Genomic DNA, 16169 nt, shown 5'->3' on the forward strand with positions numbered 1-16169 from the left:
TTCCATTGGTTTTTGGATTATTGCAGAAAATAAACTCGGTGGCAAACATATGTTTATGATACTTACACGTCTAATTCAGTAATCTTCACAAAGGAACAGCAGACCATGGTCGCATGACTTCACGTCACCACCACGAAGCTAAAGGCAGACTGGTGGTCAGTTTGATGACCTTTTGAACTCTCGTTTAGCCAATTGTTAGTAACCGCCTTTTTATGCCGCGTAAAAGCTTCAAAGTTCACGAGTCGGGTATTTACTGACGTATTTAAATGGTAAAACAAAACTTATAAAAAAAATCTTAAACTGTATTAACCACAGAACTTATTCCAGGCATCTATCCAAAAATCCATTCAAAACAAGAAAGGGAACCAGAAGATGGATAATGCTGACTCATTCCTGGGTTTCTGCACTCAATCCTGCAGCACTCTCTTCACTAGTTTATTTCACTGTTTCCATCTGTGTAATCCAACAGGTGTCTGATTACCTTGTTAACAACAGAGAATCTCAAAACGACGTAGTTGGAGTCAACACCACTGGACAACTTGGCTTCCAGAGTCAGAGTGACGTCAGTGCCTGATGGTGTGTCGGCAGGTGGCGTGATGGTTATAGTAGAATTAGCATATTGTCCAGTTGTCAAGGTGAGACTGTCGAGAGAAGACAGAAAAATACACTTTGTGATTAAAGGAGCTATTACTGTGAATACTATTAAAAGTTTAAATCCACGCTAGAGGAAGTTCAGACTCAGCTTACTTTTAACCTCCACACAAATGACCAGTCACAATGTGAATGGGGTGTAGATGTCGGATCATTGATTCCGGAAAATTGCAGAAATAGTTGGACACGGTGCCCCCTAATCTGAGCAGTTGTAACAGAGCATACTGCTGCCTTAAGCCTGACTGTGGCCTTCACTCCAACTAGTGGGTGGGGTTGCACAAAGGTACTCCACTCGGATGTAACTTTGCCCCAAGCTTCAGGCAGCAGGACTGGGTACATTTAGAGATGTGTCAGTACCAATAAGGATATTTAACAGACGAATATTTCTTAGGTGCTTCTCCTCACCTGGCTGGGTTGGACATGGGGAAGCTTTTGTCGTTTCTGGCGCTGATGGAGTATTGACCACCAGAGCCCTTGGTCATGACACTGAAGGGGAGATAGAAGGTTTTTCCTGGCTCCATACTGCTGTCCACCACAGCCTAAATGTAAAATGGAAGTGAAAGAATAAAAAACAAAACAGGTAAAGAAGAGTGAAATTGTTCTTACATACTACAAAAGTGTTTATATTCATTCATCTTAGTTTAAATAAAACAAAACCTGCTTGAGTGTGTACACAGGATATGAACAGGAAGCGAAGAAACCAACCTTGATGTTCACTTTAGAGATGGACATCTGGGTGGTAGACTGTCTCTGAAATTCACTGCCTGACACTTTGTCAGTTCCTTTAAGGATGACCACAAACTCCCCCTCAGGGACACCGTCAACAGTCACCAGAATGTCTCCGTTGCCCATGTCACTTGTTGTGCTATTTCTAACAGTCTCAGGACCAGACACAGTTACTAGGGCAACATCTCCAATGGTCATCGAGGACGGACCTTTCCTACCCATTACTGAGAGCATCAGAGTGGCCGGCTGGCCTGGGTTTCCAGAAGACAGAAGTTCAGATGTAAGGTAGGGACAAAAACATGAGGAACATTCATTTTCATAGATTCCCCATTCCCCAAAACATTAGATGTTTTGGGGAATGGGGGCTGGAAGGATGCTTCATAATCATCAAACAATCATGTTTGATTGGGCCTAAAATGTTCAGATAAGTCTTATTTTAAGCAATAATGGATTTCTTCTTGCAGTGGACCCCGGCTGTAATCAGACATGTTCTCACCTTATAAAGTTGTTACGGTAGGGTGACCATATTTTCAAACCGGGACCCTTAAGTGTACCGAACGTTCATGCGCATATGAAAGCACTTATGCACGTCATGTGTTTTGCCGTCTGAATATGATTTTTCATATGGACATTTCCACCGTGTGTGATCTAAATAGTAGGCTACTCTTGCAGTGTGTGCAGATTTTTGATGCCCGGTACTTTAAGAATAAAGAAGTAAGCCCCCTGTAGCTCTTAACCTTTCTCTTTGGCATGAGAGCTAACCGTTAGTCTACTGATTTCTGTCAAAAGGTGTTTATGTTTTGATATTGAATTAGGTAATAATTTAATTTAATTGTGGAGAAAACTGGGACTTTTTTGTGTTTTACAGATATTTGAGGAGATTCGGGCCACCCAGCTTGAAACTGGTCCGATCATGGACAAACCAGGAAATCTGGTCACCATATGTTATGGCAAACTTTTTAGCAAACAGTTGCTAATATACACACCCAGCAGACACAAAGCAAGTGCAAGATTTAGCATTTGTTCAGAGCCGTGTTTCTGTACATCTGGCAAATGTGAGTCCAACATCCACTCTGTTATTAGTTATGTTTGAGAAAGGACGCTAAAACTCTAAAAGAGCTGAGGGGGACTGCAGAGTCAGGTGATTATTATCTCTGAATATTCATTATTTTACAAACAAGTAGTCATGCGATCTTTTGTCGATAATATTATATTAGGAATAGGAGCTTTAAAGATGATCTTTCTGCCTGCCTGAGCTAGACCATTACGCAACAAGAAGCTTGTCACTTATTTTTCACCACTAGATGATGCTATCCTTGCACAGAGACCACCCATTGTCCCATGAGACATCTTTAAGATTGGAAAATATAATTACATTAAAAGATATAAACATTCGCTAGCAAGTATCCTAGAGTTCCTAGAGACTCTTAATTACACCATCATTGCTCTATTGAATGTATTGTACCTGCTTGTGGACGCCCACTGAGTACTGCGTAGCCTGGATGAGGTCCCCCGAAGCTCTCCACAAAGTCATAGATAAAGGTGATAGTACTCTGGCCTTAAAACACAAGCACGACTTACAGTAAATACAGATCATAATATTAAAAAAAAACAGAATTATGTTTGACCAACAACTGTGTAATAATTTGTGTTAAATTATTTTGACATTAGAAGCTGAATTAATTTCTGTGGTTTCCGTGGACCAACATTTGTGAAAACAATATGAAATATCTCACTGATTAAAAGAAAGTAAATACAATCTGGATCAGTGCAAATACGGGAGATTACCTGAAAGGAATAGTTCGTCATTTTTGGAAATACTTTTATTTGCTTTCTTGCCAAATGTTGGATGAGAAGATCAATCCTTTGTCTGTTCAGTAAATATGAAGCTAACATCTGATTAGCTTAGCACAGAGACGAGAAAGAGGGCGAAACAGCTAGCTTAGCTCAGTCCAAAGGCAGCAAAAGCTTGTTTGTTTGATCTTTACAAAAAGTAAAGTGTAAAAAACATAACTTGTTCCTGATGAGCAGGACTATTTTGTGATAGCGAGCAGTAACTTCCTAAAGTTTTCACTGGTCGCCCTGCACACTCAGGGTTACTATTGTGGAACAGAGCCAGGCTAGCTGTTCATATCATTTCCAGTCTTTATGCTAAGCTAAGCTAACAAGCTGCTTGTTGTAGCCTTATAGATAGATATGAGAGCGGTGTAGAACGTCTCATCTAACTCTCGGCAAGAAAGCAAATAAGTCTATCTCTCAATGTTGAACTATTCCTCTAATCTACAAATTAAGTGTCTTCTTGCACTTAACACTTAATTTCACCAGCACATCTGTACAGAAAGGGCATGTGTAATGAACAGAGTATCTGACCTGTGACTTTAAGTGTGTATGGCTTGTTGGAAATTATGTTAATCTGCCAGGTCCCTGATTTGTTGTCAGCGTGGAGACGAATTCTCCACAGATTGCCCACTGTGCGTATGGTCCCCAGTTTACCGCTGGCCTCATTGTGGTTCTGGCTCACACCTGGAAATTGATGTCATTCATTCATTATTCATGAATATGTATCACAATCATATTCTCAGCAGGACAAAAAAAGAAACCCAATGATTGTCAAGCATTTACATTGTCTTAAACCGGTGCAAACACTGCAAATCAAAATGATTTGTTACCTGCAGGGTTGGTCAGCGTGAAAGTAATGGATTGCCCTGTGATGTAGATGGTGATATTTTTCAGAGATTCATCCAACATGAAGGGAAATATCTCCTTCTGCCCAGGGTTCCTTGCTCGCTGAAGAACTGTCACCTGAGAGAGAAGGGAAAAAAGAAGAGCCAGATGATTTGCCACTTTTGTACCAACCACTGAAGGCTACATGCTTCAGATAGTACAGAATATACTATTAGAACTGCGTAGTTTTACCAGAGCTGAAGTGGAGGTGTCAAGGATGACGTCTGTGGCCTGAGGCAACTGACTCTTAGACACCTGGATGGCCTGGCCTCCAGAGGCCAAAGCCAGGTCCTTGTAGTCTTCGAAGGAGCTAGCAAGGAGGGAACGACGGCTCCTCCTGCTGGGCCCGGTCATAAAGAATGACACCTGTGGAAATCATTAAATGTGGAGATTAAACCCCCAGCCTTTCAAGTTAAATTCACTTAAGTAAACTGAATGAACACAGGGCATCTTTAGGTGTTGGTCAGTATTTACCGTTGACTTGGAGCTCCTGATGAGAGAAACAATAGTGGCCTTGAGGGCAATGTCTTTGGCTTGAGCATCAGTAAAAACATAGATGTGGGAGGAGTCAGGAGCACCGGTGAGAGCCAACTGGAGAAATAAGACAATCAACCTTCTCAGTTCCTTCTGCATCACCACAGTATTCAAGGGGTTCATGAAAAATATCTGGAACATCAACAGCCACCCAAGTTATTAAAGATTATTGTATAAGTACCTGAAGTCCTGACAGGCACATCTCAGGGATATCACCACCTCCGCTCGCTCTGAGCTTAGAGATTTCTCTTTTCATCGTATCGGAGTCTGTTGTCTTGATCAGAGGTCCAAAATCTACATATATAGCACAGAGAAGGGGCTAAGTGCCAAGACTAACCTGTGGCTCAAGGTATTTTTGACTTAATGTAACTGTTTGTATCTCTACATTACATAAGATCATACACTAATTGTTAACTAGTGTTACAACTATGTGGCCAAGCATTAGATATACTGCATAACATGGCATTATCAAACCACCAGGGGTCTAAGACAACTAATGATTTTCTAGATAATCACTAAGGTAGAAGAGTCCATACGGGGGTCATTGAATGGCACCAGGATGTACTCGGATGGCTCGTCCTGCGTTCCTTTTTTGCTGTCAATTATTTCGTAAACGACCTCCCTGGCCTCCTTGATGTCATCTGACATACTGCCAGTGGTGTCAATAACAAAACACACGATGGATGAGCGAGCAATCCCCATCATTCTGTGAGAAAGAGAGAGAGTGGAGAATTAAAGGTCAGGTAAACTGAATCACCCCCCTGTCTGGACGGTGAAATCATTAAGTAAAACTTTGAGAGTCTAGATCAATTCGAGATGGAGATATCTGAACGTCATACCTCAGAAAGTCATTGTCCCCAGCAGCTAACCGGATGTCCTCCAGCAGCTGGAGGCTGGCGTCTGTGGCTGCATTCACTGCAGCGTTGTGGAGGGCCACGTTGTCCGAGCGTCGCTCATCTTTGCTGATGCCTCCGCGAGGTTCTGCTGTGCTAGTCAGGTCAGCTGCCCCGCCATGGCTACATTTACCTGGCAAAGAGCAGAAGGGACAGGCGGTTGAACTGGGACATGGTTCAAATTGCTATTCATAGTGGACTTGTGCCTGTCATGTACTCAAGTGTGCTTTTCTGGTTAGACTGTAGTCCATGGCAGAATTGAATCATATTTGTTTTGTACTCCAGGTACATAACTGCTGTATGATAGTTGCATCTGGATTTCAATCCGTCATTAAAACCCAATAACATCTGGGGCATCTTGAATGTCAGATGAGCCTGGAGACAGGAGGAAACAGCTACCCTGGCTCTGTCCAAAGGTAACCCAATACCTATAAAGCTTACTGATTAACATTTTACATCTCATTTGTTTAATTCGTACAAAAACATAGTGTGACAATGATGTTTCATTGGCAGTTGTACGGAACTACTTCTTGGCAAGGAGCAGTGACTTCCTATCGTCTCTGCTGGTTGCCTGGAAACCTCATGATCACAAGACTCCAGGAAGTGACTGACAGATGTGAGAATGGTATCAATCTCCTCATCTTATTACTCTATTACTTCAGGGTGTAGGACTCGACTGAGCCACATACATGAATCAGCATTCTAGCAAACATAAATATTATTTTCCTAAAGCCAGTAAATCAGTTTCCTCCCCCTGGAGCTTCCAACGGCAGGTCGAAGGCTGCGTATCTGGGTCTGTCTGTGATAAAGGAGGCCCCACTGGCGTCTGGACTGAAGTACTTTCTGATAAACTTGCATTATTTTGTCTGATTTCATATTAAGAAGTATTACGAGTAACTATATATAGAAATAGACAATCATCTGGCAGATGGTCTTGTTTACTTTTGTAGGTCATATAGATGCATATGGAATTGACCAGAAATCCGAACCAGTCAAAAGATCCTTACTGTAACCTGTTTAGTCATTAGGAAGTGAAATATTCTTATTTTATATATTAATAAATATATATTTATAATATTTACATATTCAACTAGTTTATTCCCACCTTGAGGTTGATTAAAACGTGATGCACAGGCTCCAGTGCTAGCAATATTTGAATATGGTTTGGAGACATGTCTTTCACTGATACCTTTGGGCTTGGCAGCTGAGAAGATTCCCATATAGCCTGATGTGAGTTTCTTTTCTTTCAGGATGTTGGGCAGGATGGAATTGGGACACGTTCCACTGGCACAGTCACTGCAGGTGGCAGTGTTGACATCTACACAAGCAAAAGGTACACAATATCCACAATTAATAATATTTAGGTTGTTCTTTGGTTATCTGAAAATAATGCGCACACAGCAGCCAATCAGAATGAAGTACTCTTTGTGACCATAGCATGGCAAGACAAAACAACACACTCTGCTCTTTGGCCTGTAGATATGCTCCCAGGTGGAGTTTTATTTACAGAAATATGGATATAGTCTACTTTATGACATGTTACCCAACCCACAGAGATATGTCCATAGTTATGTGTTTGACACACACACACACACATACGCACACACACACCTGCCAGGTTTTCCAGAGGAAGGTCTGGGCGTATGAGGTTGATGTATGGCTCGGTGTATCCCAGCTCCACCCAGTTACTGTGGCTGTAGAAGTCCTGACAGTGAATGGAAAGACACACATTCACACTTTTATCCGTACACATAGACAGAGTTATGGTTTCTCTATTCAGTCTCCTTCCTCGCTCATTCTGCCTTGTCTAACCTAACCATTCTGTCGTCCAATATATATTTCTCTCTGTTACTCCATTTCCTCCTCACACAGCCCTTTAACCTTTCTATAGCCAGCAGTTTCTTTCTACCCTTCTTACCTGTAGTGTATGAAGGACTCTGCCCAGTGTTTCCCTGGCAGCCTGGAAGCTCTCTCTGCGAATGTTAGCCTTAATGGCCACGATACCCTCCATGATTAGGCCACGTCCCTCCAGAAAGGCCTCTGAGTTGAAGTGGTGTGGAGCACTAAAAGAGTTTTTCACAAGTAATAACTGTAAGAGCAAATCATTTTTAAAGCTTAGCAGTGCACATAGTCCCAAATTTCATTGCCCTGTAATAACAGTTGTTCTGATCTTTCTCCAACCTGTTGACAAAGTCACGGTCTACCAGTCCGTTCTGGGTGTAGATCTCTTGAAGAGCAGAGTGAAACTTTGCACCAGACACTTCTCCTGTTGCTGTGGGACCTAGACATGCCTGGACCAACTCCTCAGGAGACGAGCCCTGCAGCCAGAGGTGAAAGGCTCGAGGTTACAGTATGGAGCTCCAGAGTGAAGCACTTTCTGTCACAAAGGGTATGATGAAGTGTTTACAACAAGTCTTAGAGCTCTATTTTCTTGCAAGCGCAAAGCTAGCGCTAAGGCAAAGTGATTGGGGAAGGTTGTTATCGGGCCAGTGTGTAGGATCCAGTAATGTGGTTTGAGATTGCCACCAACTAAAACTTCTCCCTTTTGCCAGTAAGCATGTAGAACTACTGAGGCCAACGCAAAATTGTGAATGGCCTTATCTAAAGCCAATGTTACAGTACATGTATGGCATGTACTGTATGGCATGTATGTTGCACCGCCATGCATGTACTGTATGGCTATTGCATGGCGGTGCAACATACACACTTTGTTAACAGGACCCGCTCTGTAGGTAGATATAAGAATATAAGAATACAAGAAGATAAGAAGATTGGAAGATTTATCTGCTGGAGACGATGAAAGTCCCATCCCTTGAGCAACACCACTAGTGGGGCTAAACAATGAGCCTATGACTGCTGTTCTACTTAAAATAACTCTGATAAGCAACTCTCAGCTTCAATATTGTTTAAATGCAAAAAGTACACTGATGTTTTCTCCCTTCAAAATATTAAGGGGCACAGTAGAGTAAAAACGTACCCAGTGTATGTGTTTTAACATGCAAATGTGTTGAAATGAAGTTGAACGTGAGTATGTTTGCATGTGTTTCTGTGTGTTGTCTGTGGCTATGTTTGTGCCGTCTTGCAAGTTTGTTATCTTCCATCGTACCGTGGGTTTGAACTCATGACCAGCTGCTTCGGCCACCGCCCGACATGTCTCTGTCACTTTTTGCAATAGAGCTGTCCCCGTAATGCTGACATGAGTGGACGCCCCTCCCCCGATGGGGACAAAGGCCATTAATGGCCCTGATAGGACCAAAGTCAGCAGGGTAATGCTCAGCACTGAAGTCATGATCAATCTATAGGAAGGGAGAACACTTATAGATATCAGTTATCAGGCTGGTTAAATGATGCATGAGAAAAAAGGACTGTTAATTCAAGTGATTCAACTGCTTTGAGTTCTGACTTTGGATGCTTATATTGACAAATGTTGCTGAACGATATATTAGAAGACACGTTAGAATCAGATTATTGAAATCTACTTTTGTAGAATAGACTGAAAGGAAAATGCTTGAGAAGCGAGCCATATAAGAGATTTGTTTATTCATATTACAAAATGGTACTGTACTATGTAAAGGTGATGGCGAGTGAAAACGCATAATAAGAGACATATGCTGATGTTTAGGAGCTTTGTCTTTGCATCCTGTTGTTTTTCACAGAAAAATAATTTCTAGCAGAGAAGTTATTCAATGTACTGAACTGAACATGGCAAGCAGATTTCATAGGCAAAGACACACATTTAGTACACACTTGAAGAATGCACTGATGCAGCCACTCCCCATCAAACGTATTATCGCACTTTCTGCTTTGTCCTTTATTTGCTATTCACACAGATTTTTCAGTGATTTTGCAAATAGTGAGCTGGACAATGGTTTCCAAATGAATATACTGTATATATATATTAAATTATAAAAATAAAATTATGAATTTGATAAAATACTATATTATATATAATATATGTACCAAAAGTAAATGGTAGTTTACAACAATGCAATGGACTACGGGTTCATTTAATTGAAAAACAAGGGAAAAGATCACTTTGATTTTAAATATATGCATGAAATTGTTTTCCTAGCAAAAGAAGTACACAATATGATAAATGGTACTGCTTATTATATTACATTACAGTCATTTAGCAGACGCTTTTATCCAAAGCGACTTACAATAAGACTACTAGTCATCAGAAGTCATAAGTGCATCTCCTTTAAACAAGCATCTAAGAGCATAAACCAGAGCAAAAGTACAGAAACAAACTAATATGAATACAATAAATGCAACAAACTAGTATGAATACAATAAGTGCAACAAACTAATACGAATACAATAAGTGCATCAAACTAATATGAATACAATAAGTGCAACAAACTAGTATGAATACAATAAGTTCTGAGTGAAGGCTCAGGGTAGTACTTCTTGATTATATACTTAGAAATGTTTAGTTGTGAACATTATGAAAACATTTTCAAAATGTTTCAAAAACTTCTAAATGTCTTCAGCAATCTGGAAAAATGGTCAACCTTGTCAATTAAACTAACAAAATTAAACTTTAAAAATACAAACATACCTTGATGTCTCTCAGCTGTGATGACTCCAATGACTTTTAGAGAAGTGTGACATGCAGCCCCACCACCACTCTATATAGCTGCTATATATACAGTATATGTATTGTACTTTGTATGTGATCGAGGAGACTTGACCATGTAAAAGTGTGTGTGCGTGTGTGCGCGCTATCTTCTCGTCATGTCTTTATCAGTCATACATAGCTGTGATCTGGTTTCCCTCATAAAGACCTGGATGTCATGATTTTAAAATCATAAATCCTAGTCACACCTTGAGGACCCACTGTACTGAGTGCAGTGACACACTGAAATAATAGTAATGCATTAACCTCCAAGATTACCATACCGTGTGAAGGTTCAAACAAAGATGGGACAAGTTGAGAAATGACTATACATTCCTACAACCTTTGAGAAACACAGTATTCATTTGCTTTCAACAAGTCTCTCAAAAATAAGATGAGGTTCACAAAATTAAATATGAAATACGTTTTGTTAACCACTTTACTCTCCTTCTTAGACACCATTCGTTGAGACTTCCAGCATGTGCTAATCTATCTCTCAGTCCCAGTAGCTCATACAAATAACTGTTGTGCTTTTATTGTGATGGTTCAGTCATCTGTGATTGTCATGAAGGACAGAAAGGACTACGAGGCCATTCGTCAGCTGATTGACGTAAAATTGTAATAAAAGATAAATTACTTTACTTTATGAACACCCTAGCTTATTTGCAAGTGTCGCACATACGAATGTTATCATTCCAGAAAAATGTGGACAGGGCAGGAGGTGTTTTAATCCAGCAACCCTAAAGGCGTTGTTCCTTAGAACATTCCTGGAAGATGCCGATAGTGCCCAGCCTTAAAAATCCTTTGACATAGAAACCAGGCGGCCAGCTAAACCTCATCCCTTATCCCCAGATGTATAGGTCCAAAGTGCGCAGAGGGTGGAAAGAGCCATAGCAGAGAAAGAAAGCATATTGATGTTTGAAAGGAGCTGACATGGGGCAGAGAAATGTGCAGAAAAATTGGTTAAATAGAAAGTGAAGGAGTGTACGAGGAGACAAAAGCAGAACAATAAAGAGCAAAGGAATGTTAGATCAGAGCAAACAGATTACAAAAAGTGGAACGGGGAGAAGGAACGACAAACTAAGAACACTTTATCAATTACATCTCTGTGCATTCAATACTGAAGTAGCTCTTTGATGTTTTAGCTTAGAACAAAGACTTGAGGCTGGCAGCTAGCAGCAGCCTAACTATGTCAAAAATGGCTTTCATACACCCCAAAACTGTCTCACATATTGTATATGTAGAAATACACGATGGACTGCGCATTCTCAAGCAATTCGCTTACTTTTTGGCACTGTTGACCAAAAACAGACAGGCACATGGCTGCATGCAGCATGAGGCCCTGACAGGTAAATTATTAGCTTTGCACAGATTTGATGAATCTGAAAAAAATCTGCTGTCCATAGGTGACCTGTGGCCTATAACAATCTAGAGCAGGGGTTTCAAACTCAAGGCCCGCGGGCCGAATACGCCACGTCATTTTATGTGGCCCGCGAATCCACCAACAAAAGAAAAAAAATGAAAAGTTAGACTTGATAATAAAAATATCCCCATAGTCGAAGTTATGAGATAGAAAGTCGAAGTTATGAGATAGAAAGTCGAAATTATGAGATACTTAAACACAGCAGTCATAGAAGCAGCTCTTCATTACCCTACATGTGACATGGAAATGTATTGTGAGTACATTGAAGACTATTTAAATGTGGCTTTACAACACATGAAATACTTCACGTGGGATTGTGCAAACGCACCCTTGAAAGGATTTTAAGCTTTGACAGTTTGCTATATTTACTATTACATTTTATTTCGTATTGTTTTGTTTTTTTACTTATTTGTTGCATGTTTAAAGTGAATAAATACATATAAAATAAAAAGGAAAGGGTTGCCACTGTCTATTCATATTCATCAACATGAATCCCATTAGTTTATGACTGTATGAAAATAATTGTTAAAGATGGGCATATCCTTTGTTTTCATGGAAGGCCGAATGGTGCGTCACCTTAAATGTTGTCACTGCAAATAATTGTGGGACGGCATTCTCATCTTTCCTTTGGTAAAGGAAGGTCCAGTGTATCCGATGCTAAAGAAGCATTGAAGCACCTTTCCTAAGCATTTAGACAATTCAAACAGCTCTTATCATGAAAGCCACTAGATACTTTGGGGTCATTTCACTCACTTAGGAACTCAGTCGTAACACTTTCTGGTGAACACGCATAATTTTGTCTGGAATCTGACCAGGTCGCCCAGATCACAAGTATTAAGAATAACTATATATAGAAATAGCCAATCATCTGGCAGATGGTCTCATTTACTTATATAGGTCATATAGATGCATCACTATTGAATTGAGACTTTATCGTAACCAGTTAAAAGTTCCTCACTGCAACTTGTTTTAAATTATGTTGGGCATCAGGAAACAAAATATCCCTCTTCTTCTATCATGGTGTTTGTCAAGTCGTGTATACAGGTAATAATGGTCTCATGAATATTTACATATTTTGACTAGCTGTGCAAGTTTATTCCCACCTTGAGGGTGATTAAAACGTGATGCACAGGCTCCAGTGCTAACAATATTTGAATATGGTTTGGAGACATGTCTTTCACTGATACCTTTGGGCTTGGCAGCTGAGAAGATTCCCATATAGCCTGATGTGAGTTTCTTTTCTTTCAGGATGTTGGGCAGGATGGAATTGGGACACGTTCCACTGGCACAGTCACTGCAGGTGGCAGTGTTGACATCTACACAAGCAAAAGGTACACAATATCCACAATTAATAATATTTAGGTTGTTCTTTGGTTATCTGAAAATAATGCGCACACAGCAGCCAATCAGAATGAAGTACTCTTTGTGACCATAGCATGGCAAAACAAAACAACACACTCTGCTCTTTGGCCTGTAGATATGCTCCCAGGTGGAGTTTTATTTACAGAAATATAGTCTACTTTATGACATGTTACGCAACCCACAGAGATATGTCCATAGTTATGTGTTTGACACACACACACACACATACGCACACACACCTGCCAGGTTTTCCAGAGGAAGGTCTGGGCGTATGAGGTTGATGTATGGCTCGGTATATCCCAGCTCCACCCAGTTACTGTGGCTGTAGAAGTCCTGACAGTGAATGGAAAGACACACATTCACACTTTTATCCGTACACATAGACAGAGTTATGGTTTCTCTATTCAGTCTCCTTCCTCGCTCATTCTGCCTTGTCTAACCTAACCATTCTGTCGTCCAATATATATTTCTCTCTGTTACTCCATTTCCTCCTCACACAGCCCTTTAACCTTTCTATAGCCAGCAGTTTCTTTCTACCCTTCTTACCTGTAGTGTATGAAGGACTCTGCCCAGTGTTTCCCTGGCAGCCTGGAAGCTCTCTCTGCGAATGTTAGCCTTAATGGCCACGATACCCTCCGTTATTAGGTTGAAAAACTTTCACTTTATTGGCAGATTGGCAAGCTAGTATCTGCTTGAGTTCTCAAGCATTCTCTGACAGTATTGTTTAACTAAGCAAGTGTAGTTGCCCAATAGCTGGTATGTGTTTAGACCACAGCAACAGGATTGGACATGTTGTCTGAATCAAAGGGACAGTGTAGTGTAAATGTTTTTTTTCTCAATTGGGTTACTAGAGAATGAGGAATAGGAAAGGAAAAAGTATACACCCGTATATTATGGTGTTTTTAGTGTATTGCGTGATACTCAACTGTATGTGTAGCCCAATTATGTTAGTGTGTCATGCAACTTGAAAGGCTGTAGCACAGGATGTAAATATATCATACATGAAATGCCCCGGCACTATGTCTTTCTTACTCTTGTTATTAAAAAAAATAAAAGTTAACCATAGGAGACTGTTGTACCAAATATGAGTCACAGCAGAGCACAGTAGTCTTCTGCTGACAAGACTAATATACTGTTCAAGAAGATTCATCTCCTGTAGTCATGTCAGTCATGTTGTTGATTTAATTTCTTACAATTATCAACTTAATTGCATTTGATAAGGTTTTATTAATTTTCAAGGTAAGGTTTATACATTTTTTTTTCAATAGATTTGTAATTGATCAATTAAGATTAACAAGCCTGACGATTATAATAATAATAATAATAAATCGATTTTCTATAGCGCTTTTCAAAATACCCAAAGACGCTTTACAGGGCAAAGACAAACAGAATAAACAAACAAAACAAAAAAAAGAAAGACAGAGGAGCAAACAAAACAAACAAACAGAACATTTTGGTAAAAAAAAGAATAACTGGAGAAGCTGTGCGGAATGTGAGGGTAGGGTGCAGGGGTTAAGGGGTGAAGGCGAGGTTGAAGAGGTGGGTTTTGAGGGCTTGCTTGAATGTTGATAGGGAGGGAGCCTCGCGGATGTGGATGGGGAGGGCGTTCCAGAGGGGAGGTGCAGCAGCTGAGAAGGCCCTGTCATCCCAGGTCCGGCGCTTGGTCCTGATGGTCTTCAGAGTGTTAGCACCGGCGGACCTGAGGCAACGGGTTGGGGCGTGGAGGGGGAGGAGGTCTGAAAGGTAGGGAGGGGCCAGGTTGTTTAGGTCTTTGTAGGTGGTGAGTAGTATTTTGAAGTCTATTCTGTATTTGACCGGGAGCCAGTGGAGGTTGCGAAGGACCGGGGTGATATGTTCATAGCGGCGGGTGGAAGTTCAGCACCAATGTCGAACACGACCCCCACCTCAGATGCCTCAGGGGGACAGCTGATCTGTCCCCTGCTACAGAGGATGAAGGAGCATACACTCAACAACAACACATAGGCCAACTTGGTGATGGTTTGCATCCACGGTCTGGTCTCCTGCCTGGGAATTTTGGAGAACGCCCTCATCCTCTGGGTGGTGGGCTTCTGCCTGCGGCGTCGCACAGTGGCCTCTGTATGGGTGCTGAACCTGGCAACGTCTGACTTCCTGGCAACTCTGACGCTGCCCCTCTTCACCTTCTACCTTTCGTCCTCACATAGTTGGGAGCTCGGCAGCCTACTTTGCAAAACACAGGCTTCCATCTTCTTCTTGAACGTGTTTGTGTCAGCCTTCCTGCTGGCAGCCATATCAGTGGACCGCTGGCTTCTGGCAGCCAAGCCGGTGTGGAGCCAGAATCATCGCTCAGTGGCAGGAGCTTGGAAGGTGTGTGTGTTGGGATGGCTGTGGGCCGCCATTAATACAATACTGCCTGTTCCGCTCAGTGACTGAGAAACAGGATGGGAGGAAACTGTGCTATCATAATTTTGCCTTGTATACATCATCTCTGGAAATAGATTGCAAAGTCAGGCAGGCAGCAACAGCCATCTCCAAGTTGCTGCTTGCGTTCCTGTTTCCCCTAGTGGTCATTGCAGGGAGCTACATTCAAATTGTTCTCACCCTGAGGAACAGGAGCAGAAGGAGGAAGCAGAGTTCCAGCAGGCTCACTGATGCACTGATTGCGTCCAACAAAAATGGGGCATCAAGAACTACGAATACCCCTACAAGCACAAAAAACACTAATATCTTTCTCAAGCCTCGGGCCTCCGATCCATCTTTATCCCTGACACCTGCCACCCTTTCCCCCACTACCCCTAATCAGACCAATCACAGTCAGCTGTCCCAGAGCTTCACCAAGATGGTGACATTTGTGATTGCAGCATTTGTTCTGTGCTGGGCCCCCTATCACATCCTCTGCGTGATTGAAGTGACAGCCCAGTATTGGCTCAAAAATCTCGACCTGGTGGAGGAGGGGCTCCCCTTGGCCACAACCTTTTCATTCTTGAACCCCGTGTTGAACCCCATTCTCTATGCCTTCAGCTGTCCCAATTTATGTGTGTGAATACGAGTCTGGGAGCAGTGTTTGACGGTCTGGTAGAGGAGGGAGGGGGGTTACTGATTGTACCAGGGAGAAGTTTAAGAGCTCATATTAGACGGAAGAGCAGTCGAGATGTGAGCCTTGCGACGCCAGGGTCACCAAAGGGTTCACAATCACCCTCTCAATTACCTCAGTCAACCGCCCTTTCCTCGAAGACACTCATTTGAGCATTCAAGACAA

At 41.6% G+C, this 16169-nt stretch overlaps 2 protein-coding genes and 1 long non-coding RNA gene across 3 annotated transcripts in view; 2 read left to right on the top strand and 1 right to left on the bottom strand.

The window, feature by feature from the left end:
* LOC142948575 (uncharacterized) overlaps positions 1–2260 on the top strand; it is a 14987-nt gene extending 12727 nt beyond the window's left edge. Inside the window, exons 6-8 of the long non-coding RNA XR_012953528.1 lie at positions 470–635; positions 1043–1662; positions 2246–2260. This is a non-coding gene — a long non-coding RNA (uncharacterized LOC142948575). The remainder of the gene's footprint in view (positions 1–469; positions 636–1042; positions 1663–2245) is intronic.
* The window catches only part of LOC142948573 (von Willebrand factor A domain-containing protein 7-like), a 9416-nt gene extending 599 nt beyond the window's left edge, over positions 1–8817 (bottom strand). Inside the window, exons 1-16 of the mRNA XM_076090689.1 lie at positions 8635–8817; positions 7710–7846; positions 7447–7591; positions 7140–7233; positions 6718–6846; positions 5475–5661; positions 5172–5341; positions 4817–4929; positions 4576–4692; positions 4294–4467; positions 4047–4179; positions 3748–3900; positions 2843–2935; positions 1357–1628; positions 1057–1190; positions 482–641 (exon numbers count right to left, since the gene is read on the bottom strand). Of these exons, the coding sequence (XP_075946804.1) occupies positions 482–641; positions 1057–1190; positions 1357–1628; positions 2843–2935; positions 3748–3900; positions 4047–4179; positions 4294–4467; positions 4576–4692; positions 4817–4929; positions 5172–5341; positions 5475–5661; positions 6718–6846; positions 7140–7233; positions 7447–7591; positions 7710–7846; positions 8635–8817 (2394 nt within the window). The remainder of the gene's footprint in view (positions 1–481; positions 642–1056; positions 1191–1356; positions 1629–2842; positions 2936–3747; positions 3901–4046; positions 4180–4293; positions 4468–4575; positions 4693–4816; positions 4930–5171; positions 5342–5474; positions 5662–6717; positions 6847–7139; positions 7234–7446; positions 7592–7709; positions 7847–8634) is intronic.
* Positions 3133–15464, top strand: LOC142948572 (prostaglandin D2 receptor 2-like). Its single transcript, XM_076090688.1, has 7 exons — positions 3133–5944; positions 6042–6364; positions 6779–6861; positions 7453–7619; positions 7722–7917; positions 12818–12900; positions 15115–15464. The coding sequence occupies exons 5-7, from the start codon at positions 7816–7818 to the stop codon at positions 15341–15343; spliced, it is 414 nt and encodes a 137-aa protein (XP_075946803.1). The 5' UTR covers positions 3133–5944; positions 6042–6364; positions 6779–6861; positions 7453–7619; positions 7722–7815; the 3' UTR covers positions 15344–15464.
* Positions 15465–16169: the final 705 nt, after the last annotated feature.

Source organism: Anarhichas minor, unplaced genomic scaffold, assembly GCF_050575085.1.
Source record: "Anarhichas minor isolate MPS153535 unplaced genomic scaffold, ASM5057508v1 ptg000012l, whole genome shotgun sequence".
Lineage (NCBI taxonomy): Eukaryota > Metazoa > Chordata > Actinopteri > Perciformes > Anarhichadidae > Anarhichas > Anarhichas minor.

Coding starts and splice junctions, on each gene's coding strand:
- LOC142948572 (XM_076090688.1), top strand. CDS start 7,816: ATGCCTGGACCAACTCCTCAGGAGACGAGCCCTGCAGCCAGAGGTGAA. Junction 7,918..12,817: donor AGCACTTTCTGTCACAAAGG/GTATGATGAAGT, acceptor CTTTTCTTTCAG/GATGTTGGGCAGGATGGAAT. Junction 12,901..15,114: donor GACATCTACACAAGCAAAAG/GTACACAATATC, acceptor GTCCTCACATAG/TTGGGAGCTCGGCAGCCTAC.